At 36.9% G+C, this 24,702-nt stretch overlaps 1 protein-coding gene across 2 annotated transcripts; it reads right to left on the bottom strand.

Annotated features, from left to right (window-relative positions):
* Positions 1-370: 370 nt before the first annotated feature.
* On the bottom strand, positions 371-23,173 carry LOC103178041 (importin subunit alpha-4-like). Of its 2 annotated transcripts, none has more exons than XM_007892528.2 (17): positions 23,039-23,173; positions 19,939-19,983; positions 14,716-14,805; positions 13,782-13,811; positions 13,386-13,438; positions 12,239-12,334; positions 11,957-12,042; positions 9,262-9,348; positions 8,649-8,818; positions 7,765-7,809; positions 7,551-7,682; positions 6,851-6,979; positions 6,422-6,526; positions 5,400-5,471; positions 4,508-4,670; positions 4,315-4,409; positions 371-3,404 (listed from the first exon to the last, which is right to left on the bottom strand). In XM_007892528.2, exons 1-17 carry the CDS (start codon positions 23,105-23,107, stop codon positions 3,306-3,308), a joined length of 1,566 nt encoding a protein of 521 aa, XP_007890719.1. In that variant the 5' UTR covers positions 23,108-23,173; the 3' UTR covers positions 371-3,305. The 2 variants fall into 2 exon arrangements, with proteins under 2 accessions (XP_007890719.1, XP_007890728.1); XM_007892537.2 differs by lacking the exon at positions 23,039-23,173 and adding an exon at positions 22,702-22,757.
* Between the last annotated feature and the right edge of the window lie 1,529 nt (positions 23,174-24,702).

Below are 24,702 nucleotides of genomic sequence, written 5' to 3'. Positions count from 1 at the left end.
TGACTGTGTATTTTGCAGGCGAAATGCGGCAGCCAATTGCGCACAGAGGTTCAATAATTGGAGACCAGATTCAGTGTCAAACACAGCAGTCAAATAATCACACTTGCCACTGAAACTTGTATCGTCCGAACTGGATGATCTCACGAGTTGGCCTGAGTTGAGAAAAACTGCTGTGAAATCTCACTATAAAACTTCTGAACATCACCCAGTAAGTGGGCGACATTGTTGTGGCAATTTCTACCACTGTCAAGTCATACCTTGCCTTGAACAGGGTAACATGTATTTATGATCAAACAAGACATTTATTTTGTCTGAATAGGAGGAAATGAATAAATGCAAAAAATGTATTGACACAAAGTGAACCACTAAAAACAAGTTTCAACAATTTTATTTTCAATGATCTGCAACTTGATTCTAATGAAAATGTAAGAAAGTGGATTTTTGGAACAGATAACATGGTATCCAGCTTTTTGCAAACCTAAAATCTAAGGAGCCAACTTTAGGAGAAAACTAAAAATACTTTTTATAAAACCCATATTGATACCATCTTATGATCCGTTGTTTAGATTGTACCCTGCATTTTGTTCCCCTCTTCCCCAGTGAATTCTGTGCTGATCAAAATGAGGAATGCTAGCACTGCATACCAAGAGTCAGCATCAAGCATCTCAGATCAGATACAGCACAATTAGATGCATAGAAATGCTCCTTTTCAGCCCCAACCGCAAATCACTTACTAGTGTGCCATTTTGCATACCAGATAATGCCAATTTATTGTTGAATTGGGAGCAATTTTGTGCTGCATGGTCATGCCCGTTAGGAATTGGGTTGAGATTGCTCAAATTTATTTCACATAGTCAAAAGACAGAGAAGCCTTTCATCCCATCAGTCTAGGTGGATGTTGAGCCATATTTCAAAGAAGGTAAATTTGCTACCTGATTTAGCTTAGATCACAGTGATCTGAACTGAATATAGTCTTGCAAGATTTAAACCTATCTCTCCTGCAGCTATAGTTGTTTTTTTGATGGGGAGGGAAATAACTGAGAAACAAATGTGACTAGGGATTCAACTGAGACACTTACACCAGCGTGATTTAGTCCATACAATTTCAAAAACATACAGCAGTTGAAAGTTCCTCAGCAATTTAACACACATGCTAATGAGACTTCAAGACATGAAATTTATTTGAATTCTTTTTTATGCAGGTTTAAAGCTGCATCATAGTATGTTCATTTTGAATCTCATACCACTACACAATACCGGTCGTTTCCATTCCTGTCCAAGCTGCTGTGATTTGCACTCAACTTTATATTGGCATCAGGAAGTGGGAGTTTTAAACTCCAAGCTAAGATCAACTGACTGCACAGTTTACACTTGCCTATTTCTTACAAGTCAGCTTTGAATCAAATAAGCAATGTCCAACAACTGAAGAAATCTGACATCTAAATAAGAGCTAAAGACACCCACCTATTAAAAGTTATCATCCTAGCACCAATCACGTTTAAAATATTCACGCTTAGGAGTGGAGAGCAATTTCAGGAATGTGCGGTTTGTGTACTCACGTTGCTGATCCTCACTCTTTGACCGTGGGTTCTTGCCAATATCAGACCAAGAAACCAGGGGCGAAGAACAGAAACCTGTGGCATGAAATCCTAATGTTGATTTTTACTGGAAAAGTTTGAATTAACAGAGCTGGGCACATTACTTTGAAAATATGGGTTGACATCTCTATCTTCTAACTGAACACTAGGATACCGCAAGTTAAACACTAAACTTAAATTTACAGCTGTGGTGTAAATGTGGCTCATGTATATCTCCTTTTATGCTTGTGTAAGTGTGAAAATCTCAACAAAATATTGACAAAAAAATTACTGCTCAAAGGTAAAACACTCTGAACTCTTTAAAGTGGCTAAAATAAAAGTGGCAAACTGCAGTGATACGTTTAATTTACTTTTTTGCTGAAAAACTTAATTTAGTTTCATATTGCCAAGCAAAACATTAACTGAATTTTAAACTGCTTCCTTTTATATTGCGTGGAAATACAAAAATCCAACCACATTAATCTGACTTTTCAAACCATAACTATGTGGCAGCAGCTAACCCCCCATTTTTGCAGATAAATGTTGATGACAACCTTTAATTATTAAAAGTGAATTTAGGCATCTCATATAAAAAATGTTATACTGTATGTGGGTAGTTCTTTATATATGCCATCAATTTCATGCAGCAACACATCTAAGCTCAAAATGGCTGTGGACAGTTTTCAGTGGTGCTGTTTGCACCTGTCTAAACATATTGCTAAAATGTACACCAGCAGAAAAGTTACTTATAAATACCATAGTGCATTTCAGTCAGTGGCAAAATGTGTTATGAAGGGAGTCTTATTAGCAGTAGTTTGAACATACTGAATTTCTAGGAAATGGTAGTTTCATGTCTGAATATTAATGCAGCTCACATTTCATTTATATTATTTTTGCTATCTTCAAAACAATTTCCAAAAATCATAACTTCAAATTCTTACTGTAGTTTTGTTGACCATCTAAAGTAACTCTGAATCCTCAGAGGTGCATGGTCACCGAAAACACTTGTTTCAGCAACTTTAAGATAAAGTGGAATAAATTGTGCACAGTTATGTTCATGAAGAACTTCCAAAGATGTTAAAATTATTAGCATAGTGGTCACAGAAAATGCTAAGAGTAGTGTGATACTGTGGATTAATCTGGACCAACTCCTCAGAAAACAAATAATTCCAGCCTCCTATGACTATATACAGTCACAAAACCAACATGGTATTAGGCTTTTTCTCAAGGTAGTTTTGCCAGTCTCAGTAATAGAGACATAGGTTAAGACACAGGAGCTACATAGTATGTACTATGGCTTTCACTACAATAAATTTACAAGAAAAGAAAAATGATGGGACTGTAAATTTTCTGCACTAGCAATACCCCTGTTTCATCTTCAAAAAAAACATCAAGGTATAGCTTCACTTTGAAAAAAATGGCAGCCGGAAAATTTTCAGCATAAGGTTTTGGATATGCCACAGTAATTGCACCACAGCAGTTAATGAAGAAAAAAAACACAGCAAAGGACAGCAAATCTTCTGTTGGTAACCTGTGATATAAAGCAGCTTTTTTTCTTTCCAACTGGAAGATCAATCTGGCGTGCACACATTGGCACTCATTTTTTTGTAAGTCAGTATTCTACGTCTTCTTTACATTTTTACAAAAACATTAATTTGATTTATACAAGGCGACCAATAACCCTCTGCTTTGTTATACCTTCAAAGTGAATGTGCATAAGACTTATATTTAAAAGTTAAACTCCTTTGTCTGAAGGTCTGCAGTTGGATCAAAGTTGAAAGTTCCACTTGGCGTGGTTTCAGGAATAAGACTGGGATCTTCATCAATCTATTACAACACAAGAAAAGCAGAATTGCAGTTTTAACAACAAAAACAAGTTAACAAAAAGACAGAAAAGGAATATTTTCAAACAATACTAGTTCTTCATCTGCTGACACTGCATATAATCCTTCAAAATGTAACTTCAAAGAATTATGATTGACTGTTACATCTTTTTATTTCTGTCAGTTGATTTTCCTCTAAATTTTTTGTCGAAGTAGTGTCCACATTGCATCAAATTGGCTTAATCACCATTAGTATATGGCAAGATATTGAAGTGGAACATCACCAGTCAATTATTGAAGGGATTTCATTCATGTATGTGAATTCACTATCAGACGCTGTATTTCAAGGATGTAGACCTAATGACGTGATGGGCACTCAAAATATTTTTAAACAAAATACAGAATTACAGAAGTAAAGATTGCAAGTTGAAAATTGTTTAGTATTTTTTTAAAAATTAAAACATTGTCACAGACTTTATAAAAGGCATTCAGCTTTATGTAAACAAGTATTCCTACTATGCAAAATTTAGTTCTGCTCACAATTAAAAAATACCAAAACAGCAATAACAGTATTGCTCGAATTAATATTTATAAAGTAGAAAATATGAACCTTGCACATATAATTTCTCATCAACACTGAAGTTAACATTAACTTTCAATAAATACTGTTATTTAGAGCTCTAAATATAGAGGAGCAACTTGAATCGCAGCATCACTTAGCAGGGTGGTCCAACTGGCAGCCTGCAGTCCCATTTCATTTGCTCCCCCGCTAACCCCCATTCTCTAATAGGGCATCTGGCCCTTAGCAGCCACATTTTTTACCGAGGTGGTAATTGTGAAATCGGGTAATGACTTATTCAGAAATACAACTTTTCCACAAGATCTTGCTTAAGGGTTTTGATAAATATTCTTACCTCATCTCCGCAAAAATAATGGTCTATAATCTCATATGCTAATTTGTAGATATCCTCATTTTCATGTTGTTGTAGGGCTTCAATTTTTTCAAGACCTGGAAAATTCAATAGTGTTAAGTCATAATGTTAGAGATGCCAACAAAAGGTAAACTAAACTTCTTCAGAAACAATGCAAAAAACTTCCATTTCTTACCTCCACATTCCTCTATCATTTCAACTAATGTATTTGTGTCAGAGCCAGCCACTTTTAAAATGTTATTGAGGCCATCAAGAACAACTTGAATGACCTGAGGATCCTTCACACCAAGCAGTTTACAGAAAGGAGGGATAACATTCTGCTGTACAAGATATTCAACCTGAAAGAGAAAGGACAATACAATGTCACTTTTAATGATAAACTATATTTATGTATTATGGTATCAATTTAATTTGAATCATTTTTATTCTAATTCAATTCACTATTTATTGTATTTAACAATTTACAATATAACCAAGTTGATGAGATAAATCAGCACAATATGCTGACAAATTGTACATGAATATTTGACAACATTCAAACATGAATTTTTCAATTCAAAGTTTGCTTTACCTTGTAATCCGAAACTATTCTAAATCCAAATTTATAAACAAGTGTTAAAAGATTTCCATACTTTCAAGAGCTTTAATTTAGGTGATCCAATGGCATTACGTACTGATGCACAAAATAACTGGCCATGAATTTATACCTATGATTTCTCAAAATACAAATTCCCAATCTCAGCTTGGGGGAAGTTCTAATACGTAGACAGCAAAATCTCAGTAGGAAGAAGGAAAACTCACAGGACAAGTTTTATCCTGAACTGCTGTTGTGCATCAGTTAAAGAACCATTGACTGAGATCTTAGTACTTATCTTTCAAGACTGTTCAGTCAGGGAATGGAACATAAGAGCTTAAGAGATGAAGCAATCATTTAATGGGATATTCAACAAAAATGATCAATATATTTGATTTGGAAATAATGGAAAATAACATGCATATACATACAAACATTGGTTGCCAATTGATTTCAAACTTCTCAATAAGTGACTTTTAGAACCTTTATTTACCTGTTCTTTTTTCCCACTGATAGTCAAGTTACTGATAGCCCAAGCAGCTTCCTTCTGCGTCCCAAAATCTCCCTGAAAGATCATTCAAAAATTGAACAAGTTAGGTTATTAGTATCCAGTTATTATAGTTTAGCTTCTCATTATTGTACAGTTAAACAAACATCACTTTATACACATTACATACACAATTTGCCCTCAGGGGGCAGTTTGCAAAGGAGGATACTTGTTTCCTGGTAAAATAGTGTCAATGATTGACCCAGTCACGCCTATAACACAGACCTCTCATTGACGACCTTAGGTTTTCATTTGCTGCATCAAAGCTGGTATTGAGCAAACAAGAATCACTTTTAGAGAGTTACTTTTAAGTGCTAAATTCAGAGCTATAAAAATGTAGGAAACATTTTAAAACCCAGCAGTGGGCTAAAAGCTAATATTTCTTAACATTCCAAACCAAACAATAGATTAAATAAATAATAGATTGACAGAAGACTATCAATTTCCATGATGGTGTTTCCTGTGCATAATGGAGCTATAAGAATGTAGAAACCTAGAAATTGGTAGAAAATGAAAATAGAAAGATGGACAATATAAATATCACGACTGAGCAGATAAACTTTTAAAATGTTTTGTTCACAAGTTTGTTTATGTGTTGTTGTAGTTAAGGACTATTATACTACGGTTTCAACAACAACATATTGGGGTTATTTTTGCAGTGGGACAAGAGCTGTAAAACACAGAGAACAGTCAATCTCCAAAAACAGGACTCTTCAGAGATATATTGCAGTCTAAGAATTAATTTGATAATGAATATTCATCAAATGCAATTGAAATTATAATAAAAGTGAATCAGTAAATAGCTTAGATGCAGCTTTATTCTGGTTTCCACCATCCTAACTTTAACAGAGCAGAGCACCAATTTAAAAAGAAAACTTAATGCAACATTTGTTGAAAGTAAAAACTATGTGACAATCAATACTTTTTATGCAATTAACTGTTTTACAGAAAGTACATATTGTACTTACTTTGGTGAGATGATGGACAATCATTGGAATGAGACCAGCATCTATTACAGATTGTACCTGCTGCTGGTTTCCAGCTGTGACATTTGAAAGGAACCACACTGCCTCCTACAGAATACATTGAAGAAGACAGATGTATTTGTCAGCTGCTTTTATATTTGATCCATAGTCAATATTCACTTTACCACTAGTAGATTTAACCAGATTTACTTAGAATATCAGAAAGGAACAATTATAGAAATTAAATTAAAGTACAATTATCAAGTACTGTGCATTTAAAGGCCAGTTATATGTAGTTTATTGGTATAAGTTGCAATATAAATAGGTAAACTATTTTAAAACGCATTCAGGGAGAAAGAATCAATACAGGAATATCATCAGAACAAAAGAATCAATACATTAAAACCTGAAAATTCTATTAAAAAAAGCTACCTTGTTTATCTTTTCCTTTGGGTGGGTTAGTAGATTTGGAAAGTGGGAGAGCACATCACAGTTTAATATAATTTGTGTTTGTTCATCAGTACCAGTTACTATATTACCCACAGCTCTCAGTGCAGCCGTCTGTGAAAGAATTAAAATTAAGATATTTCATACAAATTGAATTGCTTCAGCCTTTGAAAATATTGAATTGTTTTATTACCCGAGTTATTGTTTCATTAAGGTAGAGGAATTGAATTCAGAGTTAACACCATGCCGTGGTTAAAAAAANTCAAGTCAGATTACTTCTCACCTTAAACCAAGTTTAATATTATAAGCAATCTCAAATCAAGTTTCAGGAGACTAAATTAATTGCAATTTAACCTGATGAGGCAGTACAACCACAGAAATCAAGGACTCAAAATATCTAAAATAAACATAACATTGTTTCTATTGGAAGCCTTAATATGAAATGTGAAATTTTGAATTGTCTGATTTCAGGCAATTTATTCTTTTCTGACAGCAATGATGAAACTTATTTTTGTAGACACAAGTTATCAGCCAATCACGCAAACCAGATGATACTATTATGTGCAGCAAATTATCCATTGTATTATTAAAACTTGGTAGAAGTTAATACTATCTTATACAAAGCACCAGTAATCTCAACTGACTACCTTCTGTTGTAATGGTTTACACCGTTATTTTTTCTCACCTGAACTTTGACCTCTTGGCAACTCAGAAGAGGAATTAGATGAGGTACTACACCAGAATCTATCACCATCTGTATTTGTTCATTACCTCCATCGGTCAAATACGACAGTGCCCAGACTGTATCAACTAGAATCTGAGAGAACATGTAGTTGTAAAATATTTAGATGCAGAAAGCATATTTAGATTTGAAAAGAGTGAATTTTATGTGTACTTACATTTGTATCATTGTGTTGTATTAGTACACCCAAAGCTGGCAACAGCTGCATAAGAAACAAAGTCATCTTGTTATAGGTTTTGTAGTAAAACAAAATGCAGATTAATTTGCCTCAAACAGAAACATAAATCATTAAATAATGCCATGATTTAGATCGACAGTGTGGAATGCGAATATCTAGCCCAGCATATGATATCCTACTGATGATGGTAGAAATGTAATTATGCCATAGCATCTGTGTACAAGTCATCATGCAGAGCTCATATTTAGCAAACTGAATTCTCTCCATATAGCTAATTTTCCTCTTTTCAGTTGGTCTAAGCTTTGCTATCTTCTAGTTTGCAAGACATTGAATTTGAAGACTTTCTAGACTAGGTTGATCTGTAACCATTTGTGGAGTTGTTTTTATTAACTACTCGGTAAATCATCTTCAGATTTACTGTGAAATAGAATGTGAGTTGTGAGCATGGGCCAGCAGCACACTGGTACACCATACACATCCCAACAAGATGATTTCAGTCTACACATTAACATGCTCACAACAATTACACTATAGTAATTATTTACAAGTAGGAGCTTCACAAGTAGAATGCCGAAGTATTCCAACATCATATGGAAGAAAAATGGAGGTGTTCCATCACATTTATGCTTTATTGTAATTATGAAGTCCTTGTTTACTATTCTCTGCTGTACTAGACAAAAATAGGCTTTGTAAAAGTGGCATCTGCAGTGGAAAGGCAGAAGAAGCAAAAAAACAATTTGAACCAATGTTAACGATATTAAGTCTGCTTCCAAGATAAAAGAATGTTCTGTTCTCAATGTAATTTTCACGCTCCTATAGCAAAATAACTCTGTTAGAAAGTTCAGATATTAAAGCAAACATACCTCTTGAATAGTTTCTGCTGGTGGAGGAGGATCTTTATTTCGGCAGAGATTGACAATTACCCATGTGACATTCCTTAAAAAGCTGATTGGAATAGAAGGATTAATAAAGGAGAGGAGAGGTTTTATGACTCCTAGACTAATGACATAGTCTCTACACTGGGGACCATCACCTGAAGGGAGAGAAAGAAATAAGGGGAATGTTTTGTTAGGAGCAAATATAGTTGTAGTAGTATATTGTTGATTTGCACCACATGACAAGGTATAGTCAGACCCAATGATTGATTTGCAATATTTACTTCCCCGAGTCATACTGCAACTACTTCAGAGTTCTCATGTATTAAATCTACCAGATCTTCAGTCACTTCCTGAATATAGAAGAATCCATATTGATCGTTGAAGGAAAACAACTATATATTCTTTATCAATAGTTAATAAAACTATTAAATGATTATGGTGCTACACTTAATACATCACCCTTCCTTCGTTTTAAAATGTTCTTATAATAGTTCTTCAAAGCACACAAGACACTTCATATTAGCCCCAATTCTGTTAGCACCCAACACAAGTTGCAGAAAAACAATTGCATAAATAAAATTGATGTTCGGATACACACCTATTATGTTTCCAAGGGCCCAAACTGCTTGTTCACAGACATTTTGATGCGGTGAGTGCAACAACCTTAGGAAATAAGGCACAGCATCTGTAATGAAAGAGAGAAAAATGCCACCTTTACTTCACAATGAAAAAAAGATGAAAGTAAACACCCGGGCAATAATATATTAAGAATCTGAAATCTAGAATTGCTGTGGGTTACAATAGCACAAATCTAAAGAAACTGTTTCCTATCCAAGGATGTCAAAAAGACTTCAGAATTCACCAGCTGTCCAGGATACAGAGGATACCAAGTTCGCAATGTATCACTGTGTCAATGTCATGAATGCACAACACATTTTGTTCTGAGTTTTACTGTGTGCAAACATGGAAGAACCTGGCCCCACAGTAAAGTCACCTATGGTAAATCTGCTTCACTGCTGTAAATCATAATAAGCTATTTGCTTAACATAATATTTTATTTTCTTAACCTTTAGATCACTAGCAGGTTTCGGAGATTCTGGTTTGGTTGCCAACTGGCCCAGCATGTTTCCAACTCACGCACTGTGATGCTGAAAAAAACATTTATAGTAATAAAGATACTCAAACATCTGGTATAGCTTTAATACTGTAATATTAATCCTAACCCACTAACACAAAAAGACTTCAAGTGGCGCAAATGGGGACAGCAAACACAAATGTATACCTATGGCACTGAGAGAAAGATGACGCTCTGACCTAAATACATGCCTGGCTGTTTCTTCTCCCTAGCTCAGGAAGCCTTGAATCCAATTGCAATTCCCCAACTACTGCCTCAGCTGAGATCAACTAACACAGGTCTGTTTTGAGTTCAACTATGATAATCCATCAACACTCACTTTCCAGGCTCACATGTGACAAATGGCAACCTGGATGAGGCACCCTAGACCTATGGGACGACTGGAAGCATTAATCAAGCACCTTAACATGAGAACATCGAAAGGGGGAGAAATCAACTCTACTGGTTCTGTCACATTAAGGCATAAAGGAGATTGTGTCCACCTCTTCACATATGGCCTGGAGCATCATAAAATGAGGAACAGGAAGAACACCCACATTCCCAGCTGGAAATGGGGTGAGCTGTGTGGCCATAAAGAGAAGAAATTAAAATCTGAAATTGTTGGAACCTGTGTTCCACAATACTCCTCATATTATTGAATAGCGACTGTTTAATGTTCAGCAGAGTCCTCAAGAGAAACAGCAGGATTGCACATGTTCCAAGAACATTAAAATTGTTACCGTACTATTTATATAGGAAATAGGTCAGCATTTCTTACCAACTAACTGCACATATTGCAAAAGGTATAAAACAGTCCACTCAAAAATCGAACCAAAATAAATGGAAACACAGGAAACAAAACAATTCACTTTGACTTATGAAAGCAACAAAAATAACATTTCCAATTTCTGACTTAATTTGAAACTCGTCAACATTTAATAAAAATAACACATTTTATCTTAACAATTTTCAGGATAAAAAAGTAGAGGAAATTTTAGAAATAGGACATATCTATAAACTTTGAAATGTTTAAGCATGAATATATACCCTATAATGTTTTGGAGAACGTGTACACATATATTGTTTTGTTTCAATTTTACAATTAATATTATCTTCGGTTCAGAAGTTAAAACAAGATTTTTAATGATGGTTAATATTTTAAAAAGGGAACATTATTCCATTTGGTGGGTTCAATAAATTCAACAGAAAGTACTGTACAGTATATAACTTCACATTTTTCAGAATTTTCTAAATCCAGAGTGACCATTCTTTCAGTCAATTTTTCTAAATCCTAGAAATTCCCGTGAAACCCAGATTTACTTCAGATTTTACCTGCAATAATAGGCAAGAGATCTAAAAACGATATTCACCTACAACTGCCCTCATCGGAGGTTTTTAATCCAAATGATATATGGAATGCCACATTAAGGCCAAAGTATGCAACAATCCAAATGTCAAAAAATCAAATAAAGTAAATGCACAAATCTAACACAAAACGGTAACCAGTGATAATAATAACTTGCATTTATATAAACAAACATCTCAACGCACTTTATTTCTAATGAATTATATTCTGTAAGTGAATGTATAGGCACACATAACAGCTCATCTACACCCATCAATTTTCCATAAATCGCCATTAATTTGAATTTGAGGTAAATTTGGATTACAAAGGGATTAAAATTGGTTAATTAGGTGTGAATCCATGTTTCTTTGAAATAGCAACTAAGATCTGGCATTCTCATGGTCAGATAATTTAGATTCTACTACATTATAAAACTACAAAGCAACAATTAAGAGCAATAAGCTCTTCTAATGATCTTTTAGGTAAAGACAGCAATAAACTGACCAGACCAATAGGGTTAGGTCTGAAACTTGGTTTGTGCTATGCTGCTAACTCAGCTGGAGCAGCAATTGGGGCACTGCAATTGGCTTCAATGTGTTATGAAGCAACTCTTGAATTCTATCCACTGACTTCTGTTGGAAAGTACATTTACATGGACGTTGGGTGAGATCAGAATCACATCACTGTACTGTATTCCAAAGTCGAAAACCCTAACAAGAAAAATAGCCATTTGGGCGAAGTACCTATCGGTAGCTAGTGACTGTGTCTTCAGCAAAAATGTACTCCAGCAGTTTCAGAAGAGTAGAGAAAATTACAGATAATTTGATGACTTACTAGCTTTGACGACAGCTTGTGTTTGTGCAGATGTTCCTGATGCTATATTCGTCAATGCCCATGCTGCTTCAAACTGGATGGAAGGACTGTACAAGAGAACAGAAAGGAATGTCAACAACTATATTAAAAATTACCTTATGCAAATATTCCTCACTTTGAATTAAAATTTATAATCTTTATCATTTTATAAGCTGTGTAATTTGACAGAAATTGATAAGTTTTGGCAATAGCAATCCCAAACAGGTATTCCCATTTTGATATCATTACAACCACAGTACATACCTTTCATCTCTTTCAAGGCATTGAACAAGGATTGGCAAGATTCCCGAATTGATCAAGTCATCAATGGGGGGATTTCTGTCACTTGACAGCAACTTTCTGAAATAAAAGTACAGAAGAGAATGAATAGATTTGTAACATTAAAACAGGGGGACCCTATTATAGTTCTCTCTATTTGAACGAGGCCTCGCTTAAAGCACGGGATTCAATGACTAGCTTGTTTCCCACACTTAAGAAAAAAATAACTTATTCTGTATTAAGGCATATGCACTATGCACAGATGGCTTTGGTATCAATTCCAGTAGTGATGGGAAGTGATGTCAGTGCTCAGGAACTGACATCACTGGAGACTTGGAGCTTTACTTATGAGCTGCTCGATTGGGTCCCCTTTCAATGAATCTGTATCAGAATCGATTCTGAAAACATTTTTCTTGACCTAGTCATTATTGGTACCCTGGATCCCATTACATACGCTCTATTTGCAAACGTGGCTCCAAAGAAATTTTGATTATATATTTGGATTTCCCATTACTACAACAAAACTACACATAGTATGAAAATCCTGGCATTACCACTCTCAAAACATTACTTCCCAATTTGGTATCTGGCACTGGATTAGCACTGTGTTGGTTTCCGTGCAGCATAAGGAACTGAACAGAGGCATGCTAACAAGACACACCATGAGATGCATCAATTCTACCAGCTATACTGATTTAATTAGTCCTATTTCTCAGACCGATAAACCAAGTTAACTTTCAAAACACTGAAAACCGCTGTATTTAGGTTCGTTTTTCCTTATCTCCACCGTTTGTAAATACTGGGGTACTTGTTTTAAAAGGGCATAGCACTATAAAAAGGACTTTATAATTAGGAGGTTCTCCACTAGTAAAGACTTAAGCAACAGATAATATATCAAAGATTATGATATATTAGTCGACCAATAGCTGTGGCTATATGTAGGCTCATCCTCATGATTTAGCAATTTAGTAAATCTCTGGATTTGGGAGGTTAGAGGTGGACGCCAAAATAGAGGTGAGACACTTCACCATGTGGGAGGAGAAAATAAATTGTACAAGATGCACAAGATATTTAATTTACTCTCATACTGTAGATATTCCAAAAAAGGTATACCAGGAAACAGAGTCATTACCTGGCAGCTTGAACTGCACTGAGCTGTATCATTGGATTGTCACTGGAAGCACCCTACACAAATACATAAAATGCATCTTAAAACTTAAAAATAACTAATGAAGCAAAAAGGAATTTAAATGTACCTCAAAAGATCTACAAGGAATTTTTNAAAATATTTTTGCTAAAGCAAAGCAGATCATAGAAAAACATAATAAAATGTTGCATGACAAAAGCAGTTGAAACTAGAACTAGTAATTTAGACAATTAGAATAATTTAGCAATAGCTAGGGCAAGATTTTCCACTGGTTGGTAAAATCACCAGTCTTGATGACACGTGCTTATAATGGAAAATTGTATGTTTCAAAGTTAGCAAATTTACTAATGAAATATATTCTTATGTTCAGTAAGCACATACCTGAACAATCCCCGACAGTGTGATCGATTGCTACAAGAGAATAGAAAACACACTTATATTTCTGTTCTAGCAAATACAGTTAAGAAAAAAAGAAAGTTTTTCCAAATAAAATAAATTCCCTTTTTCAACACAAGGTAAGATTATTATATAATTACTTTCCTTTAACTTAATATATTCCATCACAACTAATTCCTGGATTTCCTATTAGTGTAATCAGTTTTAATAACAAGGAGAAATTATTTTACTATTATTCAACACATGGTGCACATATTATTACATTTTTAGAATTTAAATTCTTGGTTACTTATTTCCTGTTTATTCCTCTGCAAAACAATCCTCCTATTTTTGTTTTCTTCAGATGGAAGACAGGACTACATGATTTTTTTTATCCCAATGTATCTCAGCTATCAAAATAATTGCCTAATATTGTAGGCAGAAATTATGTAGCTATACAAACCCACAGAATGCAACACGTGAAAATTTAAAAGTGCTAATCATTGCCTGATCAGTTTCAGTTAAGAAAACAAATACAATTCTCTTTTTGCAGTTGGTGGAAGACATTCAGGTCTGAAAAGCAGATATCTTGATTTCCTTCTTAACAGACGTTCTCCTCTGGTTTTACACCAGATAAAAGATTCATGAATTTCATTATTTTCAGGGGAAAAGATATGAATATCTGCAGCTGGACCTGAGAAATCCTCATTTGTGATCCCAAACTATCAAACTGTTCAAATAGTGGCCAGCTGAAAATGGCAAATGTTACAGCTCTGTTATAAAATGTTATTGGCTACGATTGTTAACAAGACTGTTAACAAGACCAATAAATCTAGATAGTGAGTACTGCAAGCCAATTTCAAATCAACCAAATTTCGACCTCGTACATCCATTTGTTCATATAATTCTAACGTGGACTCTGAATATCTGAGGTACTCACCACTCTGTAATCGCCATCAATATCAGAGTCATCAAATCCTTCCTCTTGTGGCACATTTCTTTTCTTTAGCAAATGTTCATCTCTCTTATTCTAGAATTAAAAAAAAATCTTAAAAANCATAATTTTAATACTGAAATGTTTTATCAGCACATCAATAAATGACCAATACATGACATAAAAATTATACTAGTCCACACCACTTTCATTTTGTTGTACATGGGAAAGTGAAGTAGGCTGGTGATTGTTAGCAAAGAGACAGGCTAAGGCAGAATGTTATAGAAGATACAAGAGGAAAGGTGGGAGGCCATGAAAGTTTTTGAAAATGAGGAAAAAAAATTGATCCTCTAGGGCTGGGGAACCGATGGACTAATGGTGATTGGTACAGGAGAGACACAGGGTGAAGATTCCGGATGGTGCTCAGCTTATATAAGGAAGAGCTGGGGAGACAGTAGGACATTAGAGTATTGAGCCTGGAGGTGATGAAGGCATAGATGAAAGTCTCAGCGTGCAGGGAGAGATAGTGGAAAAGGTGGTGGCGAGGCAAAGCAGAGCAATGAGCCCAATGTAGAATATGAAGAATAGTTGGGAATCGAACAAGACAAGGTTCTGCACAGGCTCCATGAAGTTAAACAAATATTAAATAATAAAATGAAGCATACTAGGAAATCACGAACAGTCAAGCATAATGATACAGAGAGAAATAATAATAATAATAATCCTTGCATTTGATATAGCGCTTTTCACGTCTTCTAGACGTCCCAAAGCGCTTCACAGAATATACTGTAAAGTGAATTGACTGTATATTTGTGGGCGAATGCGGCAGCCAATTGCGCACAGCAATGTCCCACAAACAGTCATGGATTGAAAATGATCAATTTATTATTGTTTTGTTTTTTGGAGGGATTATTATAGTACAGGAGCGATTAATTAAAGGAAAAGAAAAGTGTGCATTTTTACCCCATCTTCCTGTTGAATTATGAGAAAACAGTTAACATCTCTTACTCTTATAGGAGAAATGTCAAGCTTTAGACTTGTTATATTGAGTCTCCCTATATTGACATTTTTTCATGTGATCATCTTCAATTGATCAACTGATATCTAATTGCTTCAGCTTATCCAGCTTTGGATATACTATATTTTAAAGCGTGTAATAGTAATGTCATTGCACAAAGTCACATCGTTTTGAACTTCTACCTCATTCAATCCACAATTTGAAAGCATACATCTCCTACAATTAACCTCAATGCCCCTGGGCAAGGAAGGATGGAAACAAATCAGACAAGTTTTCTTTCTACGAATTCCTGCTGGAAAATGTGTGCCTGTAGAATAGATCTGGCTCAACTGCATTGCCATCACAGTCAATTAGTCTGGTCATGGTTTAGGGTCACACATAAACAGCTACTTGACTGAGGAAAGCTGGCATTTGTGGAACCATACTCAAGCAGAGTCAACACCTTCAGGAGAGGAAGAGGAGAGAAAATTGACAAAACAAATGACGGCAATAACGTTCAATAACTGCAGTTTTCAGCGAAAATGCTCTCTAAAATAAGACATATTTTTCCTAAAGTCTCTCTGTGTGGTTCCTATCCATTTCTGCTGAGTAAAGGTACAATATATTATGCAGCCATGTAAACCAGAGAAGCATAAGTTCAACTGGTTGTCGAAAAGGGGCGATCAAGAGAAAATATCAGGGAGATATACAAAATATTAAATATCACTGATATAGCAAATTTGGAATATTTTGTCGAGTAGGATAAGGGAATATAAACTTAAAGTTGTTTTAACATGGATGTTAAATTTTTTTTTAACTTAGAACTACTAACTATGTTTTAAATAATAATTTTAATTGTATGAGGGAGGTTATTGCACTCTTAATTCAGGAAGTATAGCTCTGCACTTTCACTTCAGTCAAGTCAAAACAAATCACAACAGTAGGAATATCTTTATCTCTCTTTTTAAAATAATGGTGGAAAATGCAACACACTTTTATACGTGTGTAAATTACAACTAAACATTGTTACGGTTTTATGTATGTAATATTAAACATCCTACCACTGGCCAATTGTAGCACCACCATTCTATGCATTTAAATTATTATGTCTAGTTCAAGAATGTATTCTGAACATATAGAAACAAAATATTTTCAATATTTGTCAATTTACAAACTTTTACTGACTGGAAAATGGTATCCAGACTTCTGCTCAACTTCCAGACGAGTGCCTATCAGAAGCTAACCACAAATATTGGGTGGTACATTGTGAACATTCCTAAGTAATTTATTTACTTTATGTTCTCAATTTTTTATATCAAGGAACAGGTGCACTTCTCAGTTATTTTTATTATTTATTATTTTAAGTTTAGATATTGAATCTCATTTTGGATCAAATTTGTATTCATTCTCTTCACTTTTTTCCAGTTTACTTTTCACCACTAAGCACCATTTCCTGTATCCCAAAACTAACATATATGCCTTCTGTCACACACATGCAGGGAAAAATGCACATTTACTTTTGCCAAGCTTGCCTTCCTGATAGTGTTTGTAATGAAAACATCTATCTAAAGGATCGGGAAATAAAATTCAGCTTTGAACAAGTAGCCATTTCCTTTAAATAAAAATGGCAATATTTATTTTTGTTGCACACATTATTAGTGAATAGTTAACTGGAATTTAAGTATACCTAATCCTTTCGTAACTGAAGCCTTCATTTCTAGGTTGACAAAACGATTAGTATGAAATATGGAACTCACAAATACAATTTACTGAATGCATAGTAAAAAGTAACTTAATTAGAATTCTATCCTATTTAAATGAATCCTACTAAATTGCCTAAACCATTTTTTTCTTTCAAATGAAAAGTATAACTTCATCCTTCTCCCAACCAAAAAGATTACTTGACAAGCAAACTAAAAGTAGACAACTGTAAACCAAAACTGTTTTAAAAAAAGTACATCCTTAATCAAAATTCTGCAGCAATAAATGTGCACATTCATACTGCTGTCTGGAAAACATGAATAGCAGGATTACTATATAAGGATTACTTAGGCAACACTATTGTCTATAAATACTGTTAAAAGCTACCACTTTTATGATTATCTTCAAAGCAATCTTGTTAAAGAATGTGATCCAAACAGAACTTCAACATTAATACTGAAAGCACTCAAATAACTTTGCTATTTTACCTGGAGGGAAATTTATTATGATTTTTAAGGAACGAAAAACTGCACTTTGAACAGTTTTAAATCATTTCTTTTTAGGATTTAATTTGTCTTTGAAAGTGTTTCAGGTTGTCTTGATCCAATCCTGCATGGGCACTCTCACTCACAAAAAAAAATAAAGGTTTACCCTATAATCCAATTAATCGTATAGCTTCCATCAGCATAATCCAAACTGAATGCAATATACCCATGTTTACATTTAATTGGTGCCTAAAATCAGGTTCGATTGTGCATGTAGTTAATCATAGAATGCATAATATTATGTGGTACTGCACTAATGTCCAGAGAGGTAAGGGCAATGCAAAGCTTTGCTTGCTTATATGAGACAACAGATTTATTATTTATTTATCCTCCACTTCTTTTGGGGTCCTTGTTCTCTAATCTCTGCCAATTCAGCTCTGTAGCCAGCTCTAGGAGATGAGTGTGGGTTCCCTTGGCCTCTAAATTTTTTTCACTCCTTTAAGGAAGCACCTGGTATCCTCTTGGCACATCACTAGGTAGTTCAGTCAATACAGTACCTAGAACGTGTAGAAATTTATAAGCACAAACCCACATCCTACCAACCATGAAGCAGCCATCAGGTCGACCATAAAGAAACAACATTAATCATTTATATTAGACAAGTGGTACTACAATATTTACCTGTCATTCCACAAAAAGGAAATGGAAGCAAACATATTTGATGTTATTTGCTGTTTCTCAATCCTCTAGAACGTACAGTACTATTTAATTAATAATGATTTGCTTGAGGCTCTTGAATGTTTCTCTGTGTAACTTACTTATAATCCTTGGGACTCTGAAGTAATATAACAAAACCTTACTTCAAGGTACTTGCCTTAAAAATGTATCATCAATATTTTTCACCAGCCCAATATTATCTCCATATTCATACTTGGAAATGTATGCTTAAATGAGTTGTACATATCAAATTAAGTAACATACCTTTACTAAAATGGAAAAAGCAAGCATTGTGACTACTTGAAAATGAAGGGTTGTGAACCAAGAGTTTGGGCTGTTGCAAATACGGGCATAAACAAAAACTGTTCTGTGATAATCCAACAATGGGTGGGAAAGAATTTGGTGGCATTGTTAATCATTCACTGATGGTTTCCAGTCAATGTGAAGCAGCTGTCCACAAAGCTAATCAAATGTTTGGTTACAGATTGATGGTATTTGAATACAAGTCAAAATAAATGATTATAATCTTGTACAGATTACTTGTAACACTTTGTACCGTTGTGGACATCCTAACTTTAAAAGATCATCAACGCACTGGAGTGGTTCAGAGGAGTTCAAATTGGATAACTACAAGATTCAACAGTCTAGGTTATGAAGACGCTTGGAAACCCAACTTCACAGAAAGACAATTTAGAGAGAAATGATCCAGATCTTTAAAATAAAGGTATATGAATGACTATTTGATGTAGATTATGAGAGCAGAACTGGAGGGTGCAGGTTTGAAAATGCCTCCAGCGTCATTATATTAGAATTTTTCCCTTCTTCCCAAATACATGGAACAGATTCCCAAACAAAAGTAATTCATGCTACACCAAATAAACAAGATGGACAAGTATTGTTCTATATTCTGGAAATATTGATTTTTTGGCTTGAAAAACTTTGAAGTTTAAAAAGTATATTAATGGATTTTTAAGACAGATTTAGAATTAAAGTAACTTTTAGAACTACAAAACATTTTCAATTGAAAATATTGTTTCAATAAACTATATGTAACTCCAGTCCATAAACCTTTTAATATCAAAGGGAACATAACATCAACATAGGGGAACAGAACAATGAGGTCCTGATGCACTGATCCATTAAGTGGCAGGATATAAATTTGTCGCTAAAATCTTGTATACAATTGAAATCTGGGTCTCAGCTAAGAACTTGAAGTAGGCCACTCTTCTGCTCAGCCAGAATGCTGTAAGGAAAACACAGAACTAAGCAACGTCTATATGTGACTATTCCAGCCTGAATACACACATGTGTACAGACAAAACCGCTTACCTTTCGCAATTCAATTGTAATTTCATTTCTCTGTTTCCTCATAGTCTGCAACATGAAAGGACAGATGCAATGTTATTAATTTTTCATAATTGGAGCAATGACAAAACTTTTTCAAAAAAGGCCAATTTATGTCTAAATGTGCATTCAGTACCTTAAAACAGTAACAAGTTGATGTACCAAATGAACTCTTGCCCCTTCAAATTACAGTAGATTTTTCATGTATACTGCATTACCCACCCAGACTGAAAACGTATTTCAAAATTTTATTAGAAACAATATCCATAACTTTCTATGAGGAAGACCAGACACTATTGCACAATGCCCAAACAGTCAACAGTACGAGATCCTTCAAATGTCAGATGTAATGTACGATGATTATCTAACAGACCTCTTGCAATTACTGTATGGAAAACATTTCAAAATTTCTCCATTTTCTAGGACATTTAATGCCTATAGAGAAAACCCAATAGCATTTAAACATCTAATGAAATTAGGATTTTAAAGTCAACCTTCACCAGTTTTAACTGGTGCAGTTTTAACATATGCACTGTAATCTATATTATGGCTTGAATGATAAAGAAATGCAAATTTTCTTTTCTTAGGACTCTGTTAAGCAATCCCTCGAATACCAATTCATTACCTATATAGTCTACAGAAGTCAATCAATGCAAATAACTGAATGAATAGTAAATAACATTCACACAGTATAATAGGCACCACTCCTGTTTGTTGTGAAATTTGTTATAACCAACAATAACATTACATTTGTATAGTGCCTTTCATGTCGGGAAGACGTCCCAACGCGCTGGACAATCAATACTTCGGACCCGAGCTGGGGGTTGGGTTTGGGGAGGGTGGAGGGCAGAGGGGGGAAGGAGGGTGACCAAAGGCACCGTCGAAGAGAAGGGCCTTGAGACAGGTCCTGAAGGAAGGGGGTGAGGCGGAGGGACTGCGGTATGGAGTTCCAGTGGGTGGGGCAGGCGAGTCGAGGGACGTGAAGCAGGTCGGAGCCTGCTGAGAGGAGGGAGCAGGCAGGTTGGTAGGGGGTTAAATGGAGGTCACGGAGGTAGAGGGGAACAAGACCATGGAGTGCTTTTAAAGTGAGGACCAGGATCTTGAACTATATCCTCTGTGTGATGAGAAGCCAGTGGAGTCAGACGAGGATGGGGTTGATAGGGTCGCGGAACATGGTGCAGGAGAGGTCACAGGCTACAGAGTTCTGGATGATCTGCAGAACCAATGGTAGTTGCTAATTTTTTGCTCAAACTAAGTGCCAGTTATTACTAAAGTTCCGGTTAAGAAGCTATAAAAGGTAGAAACACTGTAGTACATTCAAGCCCCCAACGAAGAATCAATCTACATTGATTACAAATAATCAGTCTGGCACCTCTGAATGTGGGTTAAGAACTAAACACTGACCTTAACATATTAATTGTAATGCAGTAAACATCACATATTCAATGCTATCAGAATGAAAATATGGATAAATAAAAACATTAGTGTTACATTTACAATAGTGGATGAATATCGTAAATATTATAAAAGAGCTGCATAGCCATTATAAGTTTTTTTAAAATCCTTAAAAAGAAACAATTCTAACCATTGTTACCAAGGATATCAAAAACTAGTAGCCAATTCTCTGAAGAACTAAGCTCAAAGATCCTAAGTTTGACCAACATGTCCTAAGTTTGCTGATGTCAATCTGGGTGGCATTTGAATTTAACCTGCCAGGTTAGGGGAAAAAAAGTCAGCGAGATTTCCCACTCCTGATTACTACCCAGTGACCCCTGGCAGAGATGCACATGTCGATGTAAATATCTGAAGGCAGCCCTTGATAACTTAGTGTAGAAAGTGAGGAAAGCATCAGGAGTAATTGGCTTGTACAAACCACAAAATATAGGATGCTTTACTGATTACACTGTACAGTATTTTGTACAGTATCTAACAGTACAAAAGAGGTGACAGTTTCAAAATACAACCAAATATTACAGCAGCCCTTTTTTTTGTGGGTCTCCTCTTGAATATCCAAGGGAGCGTCAATTCCGAAAGCAAAAATGGCACAGGATGGTTTAGGTCAGAACTATAATTTGTAGGGCATTGTGTGCTGGGAGACGGATGGTTTGATTCACTTGGGTCGCTTGAGAGCACTGGCGTCGCACTGTACAATCGAAAACGTTTTTTTAAGACGGGGTCTTTTTTGTGTGGTGGTGGGGGGGGGGGGGAAGAAGACAAATGAAGGAGAAGTAATTTAAAAAACACAGGACTGTGCTTCCGGACGCGACCGACTTTGCAACCAAAAATCGACTGAATGATTCCATGTTCCTGCGCACTAGGAATTCAGCATTTTTAGATTCCAGTTTCAAAAGGAGGACTCAACCACCATCAGCAGAACCTCATTCCATCAACGTGTGTGTGTGTGTGTGTGGGGGGGGGGGGGGGACGTGGACGGACGGACGGACGACGTGATCGTTTCGCGTTGAGCCGGTTACCAGCAAAAAAAAAGGAAGTAAAATAAATGACGAGATGGTGTGTGTGTGTTGGGGTGGAGGGGGTTCGCTGAGCTGCCGACCACCCCCCGGCTCAGACAGGCCGAGGTTTCATACGGTATTTTCTATTTTTTCCCCCCCCCCGCCGCACCGCCTCCACAGCCAAATTTTTTAAATATATTTTATATATAGTAATAAAAAAATCGAGGCGGCGGCTTCCCTCCCAACCTCCCTCTCCCCCCTCCCCCCACCCCACCCCACACACAAACAAACCAACCGCTTCTTCCCGCATTAAAACCAAACAGCGACCCGCCCTCTCCCGCTCGCCAAGGGCCTCGCAAACAACGAGCACCAAGCCGGCTGGTTAACCGACAGCGGGGGAGGAAGGGGCGGCCGGCGACCCGGGCTTCGAGGCCGAGGCCTGAATAGGCCTCACGTTCGAGGAGGAGGAGGAGGGAGGAGGAGGGGGGGAGGAGGTAAAGAGGGATCCGTCCCTCGATTTTACATCAAACCGAGCCGGTTTTCTTGCAGCGTTTTAAAAAATAACGACACCCCCACACCACCACCACCACCAACAACAACAACAAAAAAAAAGAAGGGGGGAGTTACGGTACCTCCACATCGCGGCCCTTGTTTTTGAAGTTTTTTATTCTGTGATTTTCTAATCGGTCGGGTTCGGACATTATGTGGACGGACGTTGGGATATATATATATATATATATTATTTTTTTTTGGTGGAAATTTCTCCCCTCTCTCTCTCTGTCTGTCTCTCTCTCTCCCTCTCCTTGGCAGACTGTCAGAAAAATAAAAAAAAAAGGAACGGATGGAAAACAAACCGCGCGCGACCCGCTGACGGTTAGTGCTTCCCGGTAACTGACTGACTGACGCTCGCTCGCTCGCACGGCGGCTGCGCGGCCCGGGCCTGCGTGCGGCGCGTACCTCCCTGCGTGCGTGCGTGCGTACGTGCGTAACGTGACGTTCCTGCCCGTATCCGCGCACGCGCGCGCGCGCAGACAGACCACCCCAGGCCGGGTCTCTTGTAAGGGGGTGTGTCCAGTCCGGTTCCTGAGCCGGTGGTACCCTCCAATGCTCCAGCACAGGCACAGCCTGGCCCGTGGGAGGGACCTGGAAGGGCAGACCATCACTGGCGGTGGGGGGGCGGTGGGTGGGTGGCATCCCACTCCGCTCCTGTTAACCCTGCAAGCCGAAGCCCTAGCGGGTGGGCTGGCCCGGGCTGGCCCGGGCTGGTCCAGGCTGGCCCGGGCCGGCCCAGCAGCGGGAAAGCTGGCCAGACGGCGATATCAATGGCGAGCTGCTACGCAGTTTTAGCGAGTTAAGACTCCCAGCGGTTACCCCAACGCACGCGCTCTCTTGAGGTCCCCCCCCCCCCCCCAAGCCTCGGCTCCTGCCGACCTGCGCCTAAATACCTTCTGGAGTTAGGTGAGCGGGATGCATCCCTCCAGGGAGAAAGTGTGCGTTCCATTCCAATAGTTTTATCTCTGGAATTTCCAGGTGTATGCGGGATGCATGGAACCCTGGTTTGGACACTCTTAAGCATGGCAATGTGTCGAGACACAACCCGGGCCAGCGTCAAAAAAGTACAGAACACCCCATATACAGTACTTTCTCTCCCTGAGCGAGCGAGCAGTCAGCCAGCAACTGTTGCCATACGACGCTAGGTACCATGTTGAATTGCATTATTTTGAACAAAACACACTGGCTTGCAAAGCCTCGGTGTCAGTGGCATTAATCGCTTCAGTCATCTTGAAGCCAAGCACTGCCGTTGGCTAATAATGGCTTCTTTGCCACTCTCCATGTATTGTATTTAAGATTAGATCAGCTTGCTGGCTCTGCTGTAAAATGGTGTATAGTCGACTGGTCACACTTTCAAACCTTTCCCCCTACTTCCAGTGGACATTACTCATTTAGGATTGGATGCCTGAACACACGCCAACAAAGTCACTGTTATCAGATAAAGGAAAGTAGAATATGTTGATCAAAATTGCACAACCAGTCTGAGGCCAAACTGGGGTATACTGAAAGAGCAGGTAAATGGGATTGAATCGATTGTTCTTTCAAAGATCCAGCACGAGCACCAGGGCTGAATGCCCTTCAGTAATGTGTTTCAAAAACATGTTTTGCCTGTCACAACCCTCGAATACAGACTTGCTAGATACTGAAACTACTGCTACCAAATGACATTCAATGAGTTTAAAAAAAAACGTTGTGTCAAGTTGGGCAGGTGTAATTGTCTTCTTTCGCCCTTTGCATTTGGACA

The sequence above is a fragment of the Callorhinchus milii genome, unplaced genomic scaffold (assembly GCF_018977255.1).
Source record: "Callorhinchus milii isolate IMCB2004 unplaced genomic scaffold, IMCB_Cmil_1.0 Scaffold15, whole genome shotgun sequence".
NCBI lineage: Eukaryota > Metazoa > Chordata > Chondrichthyes > Chimaeriformes > Callorhinchidae > Callorhinchus > Callorhinchus milii.
The sequence above is the reverse complement of the archived record's forward strand: the minus strand, read 5'-3'. Positions and strand labels throughout refer to the sequence as shown.

Excerpts from the sequence above, each read along its gene's own strand:
- LOC103178041 (XM_007892528.2), bottom strand. The coding sequence starts at position 23,107 with ATGTCCGAACCCGACCGATTAGAAAATCACAGAATAAAAAACTTCAAA. Across the intron at positions 13,439-13,781 it reads CACTGTCGGGGATTGTTCAG|GGTGCTTCCAGTGACAATCC; the intron begins GTATGTGCTTAC and ends GTATTTGTGTAG. Across the intron at positions 7,683-7,764 it reads TACAACACAATGATACAAAT|ATTCTAGTTGATACAGTCTG; the intron begins GTAAGTACACAT and ends ATGTTCTCTCAG.